The sequence below is a fragment of the Mustela erminea genome, chromosome 2 (assembly GCF_009829155.1).
Source record: "Mustela erminea isolate mMusErm1 chromosome 2, mMusErm1.Pri, whole genome shotgun sequence".
In the NCBI taxonomy this organism is placed as follows: domain Eukaryota; kingdom Metazoa; phylum Chordata; class Mammalia; order Carnivora; family Mustelidae; genus Mustela; species Mustela erminea.
Window position 1 is genome coordinate 162,812,444 of NC_045615.1, and position 5,946 is coordinate 162,818,389.

General features: G+C 40.5%; 1 protein-coding gene across 1 annotated transcript; it reads left to right on the forward strand.

Annotated features, from left to right (window-relative positions):
• Positions 1-2,078: 2,078 nt before the first annotated feature.
• On the forward strand, positions 2,079-4,992 carry LOC116582795. Its single transcript, XM_032330542.1, has 2 exons — positions 2,079-2,582; positions 4,366-4,992. Exons 1-2 carry the CDS (start codon positions 2,079-2,081, stop codon positions 4,954-4,956), a joined length of 1,095 nt encoding a protein of 364 aa, XP_032186433.1. The 3' UTR covers positions 4,957-4,992.
• The last annotated feature ends 954 nt before the right edge of the window (positions 4,993-5,946 follow it).

Consider the following 5,946-nt stretch of genomic DNA (forward strand, 5'->3'; position numbering starts at 1 on the left):
CGTTTCCAGAATCCTCTTTTCTCATTCTTTCTTCACCCATTGCAATCAGGCTTGTCACTGATGAGTATCATGTTGTCAAATTTAAAATTCTCACTTCTCATCTGACCTATCAACAGTTAATATGACTGATCACTTCTTTCTTGAAATCATTTCTTTCCTGGGTTTCTCACCCCTATCTTGCTGTTTCTTTGACCTTGCTGGCCAAAGTCGGCTGCCTCTTCTGCTCTCTCTTCATTCATAGCTTCACTTTGATGTCTTTATACCTCTTTCCTCTCCACGCTAGTTTCCTGGGTGATCTTATCTGGCTCCAGGGCTTTAAATGTCATCTATATGCACATGGCTTTTGAATTTATATCTCTAGAGCTGATTTCTCCCTAACTTTAGATTTTATAATCAACACCTATTTAATATCTTCACATGGTTACCCAATAGATAACCAAAACAGAACTCCAGGTTTTCTCCTCCAAATCTTCCAGCAGTCTTCCCTATTTCTCTGTTAATGGCAAATCCATTCTGTTCAGTTGCGTAGTTTAAAAATCCTGGCATGCTTTCTGGCTTCTTCTGTTTCCCATAGAATTCAGACATTCTATCCATTAGTTGCTTCTGTTACTTTATCTTTAAAATGTCCCCAGCAGGGGCCCCTGGGTGGCTCAGTCGGTTAAAGACTTTGCCTTTGGCTCAGGTCATGATCCCAGTGTCCATTGAGCCCCAAATCGGGCTCTTTGCTTGGCAGGGAGCCTGCTTCCCTTCCTCTCTCTCTGCCTGCTTGTGATCTCTGTCTGCCAAATAAATAAATAAATAAATAAATAAATCTTAAAAAAAAAAATGTACCCAGCAACCAACCCCTTCAATTCCCTCCACTGAAAATATATTAGTCCAAGACACATCATCAGACCCATGATCCCAGCACTGGATTATTTCAATAGCCTCCCATTAGAACTTCCAGTTTTGACCATTGTGTCCTTTACAACCTAACCTCTATTCAACAACCGGAGTGATTCTTTGGAAGATTAATTCAGGTCATATGGTTTTGCTCAGAATCCTTCGACAGTTCCCCTTATCACTCACAATGAAATTCACAATCCTTACCATCAGCTTCAAGGTCACACAGGGCAAGCATCCTCCTCCCCTGGGACCTCTTCTCCGACCACTCTCGTTCTCTCTCTGTTTCCATCACGTTGACCTCTTTGTTCTCCCTGAACTGCTCCCAGCCTGTTTGTTCCAGAATGTTTCTCCACTCCGTATCGGTACAGCATGCTTCCTCACTTTTTAGGTCTCCACCCAATGGAAATTTGTCAAAAACTGCTGCTCTTGAGCACTCTGTATAAAATAGCAACATTCTATCCTCCAACCTAATATCTCCATCCTGCCTACTATGTTTAATATTTTTGGTGGTTTATTTATTTATCATTTGCCTCCCCTCCGTGCAATGAAAGCTCAATACAGGTCAGGGCTGTTCTGTTGTTTATTATGACATGTCTGGCAATCAGAATAACACTGGGCAGAAAATAAGCACTAGGGAAATTTTTCTGAATGAATAAACCAATTTTGTCATTACCTCAATGTGACCATTTTAAAACCATTATCTTTGAAGTTATTAAGTGTATCAGAAAATACAATACACGGTAAGCTACTGAAACTAATCTTTGTTTTGCAGCTCAGCTCTTCCCAGAGCAGGACTGACACTTTGGAAAACTATCCTCCTCCAGGAGTATCTTCTTTTTGAGAGACAATTTGTCAAAGGAAACAGTAAAATATTGATGGAGTGCTATCACATTGAATCAAATGTCTCCACCCTGTCTAGTTACATAGTGTCAAGGCAGTATCCAAATCCGGCAGAGCAGCAGTCCTCGGTGACCCCCTCCTGCCCAGAATCTTGATGCAGTAACCTGGCATCGGGAATATTTATTCCATCAGATCATATGAGAGAAGTGTTTTACCATCATGGATAATTAGCCGTCATGATACGTGGTCTCAAAGGGCTGCAGAACAAATAGGACTGGGGCCATAGCAAGATGTTTTATCTCCAGTTCTGAAGCTAAGAACTCTGGGTTCTTACAGTCCTCGGGGACTCCCAGATGCTCCTCTCACATCATTGTTCCTCGAGTGGGGAGAAAAAGCGGCATCAACAATCAGTGAAGAATAAAATGTCACTAAGGCTGCATTCTCTTTGTTTTCTTCCCTCGGCGGTGGCTGCGGCGTGTGGGCTGCCTTCTGGCATGTTTGCTCGGGGTGACTCGCACGTCTGCTCGAGGACTGCAGGCTTCCCGGCCATCGTGGTGCGATCCTCCCCAGCCAACATGGGGCCGCCGGCCGCCACTTCCACTCTTATCACGCTCCCTGTTTGTGCCTGTTCAGGGGGTACCTGTCATCCTGCTATGACAGTCTGTTCTGCCCTGCTCCTCTATCCCCACGCCACCGTCTCTGCTCTTTCTCTGCTAGCAGTAGTTCCTGAACTCTGGTTACCGACAGCTTGCCAACAGCACACTCTGTGCCCTTGTCATCTCTTGCCCATCACACCTGCTGCTGCCACCTGTTCCGGTATTTTGCCAACATCTCCCCTACTGCCTTCAGTGCTGGCCGTGCTCCTTCAGCGGGAGGAAAGATTTTTTTTTTTTTTTCCTAATCAGTGGCTGCTGCTGGACAGTGACACAACTAAACAGTGACATCTGGGAAATATCATGTCACCTGTCCTTGAGACAGGGTACTCATCTCATTGCTGCCGAGATATTTAACCACCAAATTCTGAGGTCTGTGGTGTTTACTGCTCTAAGAATGTTTTCTTTCTCTGGCTTTCTAAGAACTGCAGCCTCTACAAAAAAAAAAAAAAATCTGTTAACTGTTACTACTGTTACTACTCTAGTAAGCTTGTTTTTAAAGACTTCTTGATTTTCAAATCAGAATTTAATTAGGGGGAGAGGAAGGGAGAGACATATTGTAAAAGTTTGGTTCCAATATCACTGACATTAGCTAGGGCAGAAATAAGTCTGAATCAAAGGGCTCTATTATGTCAATGGGTAAGTCTGAATTAAACTTTTTGATTTTAAAGTCAACATTAGTTTGGTATATAACCTATAAAAGACACATAGTGAGGCTGTTGACGAAAAACCACCTACTTCTGGATGAATGATGTTCTCCATTACAGTCTGTTTTTCCAAAATGCCAAAGAAAAAATTGCGGGGAGAGAGAGAGCGAAGGTAAATGAAACAGTATATTTGGGAATAATAAAAATTTTCAGAAAATAGGATTTTTTAAAAACTTGCGTATTCATAGACTGGATTAATGGAGATCCAAAGATTAATGGAAATAAAAAGATATGAATATGCTATGTAAACTATAAACTATTATGCAAATATAAGGATTATTTTTAACCAGGTTATTTCTAAAGCATAGCTTCCAGAAGTAGTAAACTGATTTCTTAATAAGGCAATTGATTTAATTTTTGAACAGCTCAAATTGCTAGAAAAATTATACCAAGCTAAAAGCTAATTTCACTTACAGTAGTTCTATGCTCTAGAATTATACAAATACTTCTATCTCAGTAGCGAATCCCTTTAAATAATTGAAGATGACTTTACAAAAATATAAAACCCAGAATATCCATGTTTCTGTAGAATTGGAGTCAAGAGTTTCATGCATTATTAGAGGGGTCTCTGGGGAGCTATACTACTTTTTGAAAAGTGATATTTATTCAAATAAAAATTGCACTTAACATATGATCTAAAGCTATACCAGTTTTGGGTATCTGTCTCATAGAAATATAGTCAGAGGTACACTTGAATGTTTTGTATTTTGATTAGTTATGGTAAAAAAAAAAAAAAAATACTGGGGGCGCCTGGGTGGCTCAGTGGGTTAAAGCCTCTGCCTTCGGCTCAGGTCATGATCCCAGGGTCCTGGGATCGAGTCCCGCATCGGGCTCTCTGCTCAGTGGGGAGCCTGCTTCCTCCTCTCTCTCTGCCTTGTGATCTCTGTCTGTCAAATAAATAAATAAAAATCTTTAAAAAAATACTGGAAACAAATAATCATGAAAATATATATTAATTATATATGATTCCATGGAACATAAAGCGAATATTTAAGAGAGTGAACTATGTCCGTACATCTTGATCTGTATGTAGTCCAAGAGGGCTACTCTTGGTATATTTTCATGCGAGGGAAGCACAACCATGTGTATTATAAGGTCTCATTTCTTTCTTTTTTCTTTTTAAGATTTATTTATTTACTTGAGAGAGAAAGAGCAAGAGAGCATGCAAGCATGGGGTGGGGAGGGGCAGAGGAAGAGCGAAAGACAGTTTTAAGCAGACTCAGTCTGAGTTTGGAGCCCGACATGGGGCTCTATCTCATTACTCAAGATCACAACCTGAGGCCCCCGCCCCGCCCTGCCGGCCGGGGCTCCCGCACCGCTTGCACTACGACCCCCGCGCGTCTGTGAACACGGCGCTGCGAGCCTTGCGGAGCGTGCTGGCTGCGGCCTGCAGCTTGCGCGTCACGTCCGCGCGCACCGCACCCTGCCTGCTGCGGCCCTGGGGACTGAGGACCGGTACGGTCCGGACACTGCGCACAGGCTCGGCTCTGCTCTCTGTGCGTAAATTCACAGACAAGCATGAATGGATAACAACAGGAAATGGTATTGGAACAGTGGGAATCAGCAATTTTGCACAGGAAGCTTTGGGAGATGCTGTTTACTGTAGTCTGCCTGAGGTCGGGACAAAACTGAACAAACAAGATGAGTTTGGTGCTTTGGAAAGTGTGAAAGCTGCTAGTGAACTCCATTCTCCTCTGTCAGGAGAAGTAACTGAAATTAATGAAGCTCTTGCAGAAAATCCAGGACTTGTCAACAAATCTTGTTATGAAGATGGTTGGCTGATCAAGATAGCACTCAGTAATCCCTCAGAACTGGATGAATTAATGAGTGAAGAAGCATATGAGAAATACATAAAATCTATTGAGGAGTGAAAATGGAACCCCTAAATAAACTAGTATGAAACAACTCAATCTAGCATAGTTGTCTTAAATTAGTGGTACACAGAGGATTTTAAAATAGCAACTATTGACAATAACAGTAGAAAAAGAAACTACTTGCAACAATGCTAATGGAAGAAAATACCCCTTAACTTTATAATGACTGCAGAAAAACACAGTATGCCTCTGTTTTGCAACACCATATGATTTTTATGCTCCATTTATGATATGCAGAATCCTGAAATTATCTGTGGTTAAAAACTAGTTTTAAAAATCATGTAATTGAAGGATGACATTGTTATATTAAGCCTTAGGAAATACTGTTTAACTTCCTTACATCTATCCCTGGATGGGGATCAAAATACTTAAATAATCTTTCCATTGGAAATAACTGGCAGTAGAGAAAGGTTTGTTAGTTGTTCGGTGCCAGATAAAAACAATACTACCTTAATTTTGCAATATACTGCACTTGCTGGTGCTATTTTTATACAGTGAAGCAACAGATTTGCAGGAAGATAAATCGTTTAATAATAAAACATTCAACTTCTTCATTAAAAAAAAAAAAAAAAAAGATCACAACCTGAGCCAAAACCAAGAGTCAGATGCTTAACCAACTGCACCATGCAGGTGCCCTAAGATCTCCCTTCTTAAAACAAACAAGAAACAACCCAAATATATATCTGAAGATAAATGTTTGAAATAACTTTAAAAAAAGCATGGAAGAACACAATACATAGTGACATTAATTATAGATTTATATATATATATCTTTTGCTTGAATAGGTTTGCATTCCTCATTTAACTTAAGTGATCCAGTATCTAAAAACACAAAACATATTTTTTTATAAAGTTCAGTCTACACTTTAATTATATGTGCTTCTAGGATTTCACTTGGTTTCGCAATGATGCGCTGATTTTCCCAGTCACAGTGACAAACGTACCTAAGGGACCCCTGGTTTTCATACATGAATCATTAAAAATATT

Coding starts and splice junctions, on each gene's coding strand:
- LOC116582795 (XM_032330542.1), top strand. CDS start 2,079: ATGCTCCTCTCACATCATTGTTCCTCGAGTGGGGAGAAAAAGCGGCAT. Junction 2,583..4,365: donor TACTGCCTTCAGTGCTGGCC/GTGCTCCTTCAG, acceptor TCACAACCTGAG/GCCCCCGCCCCGCCCTGCCG.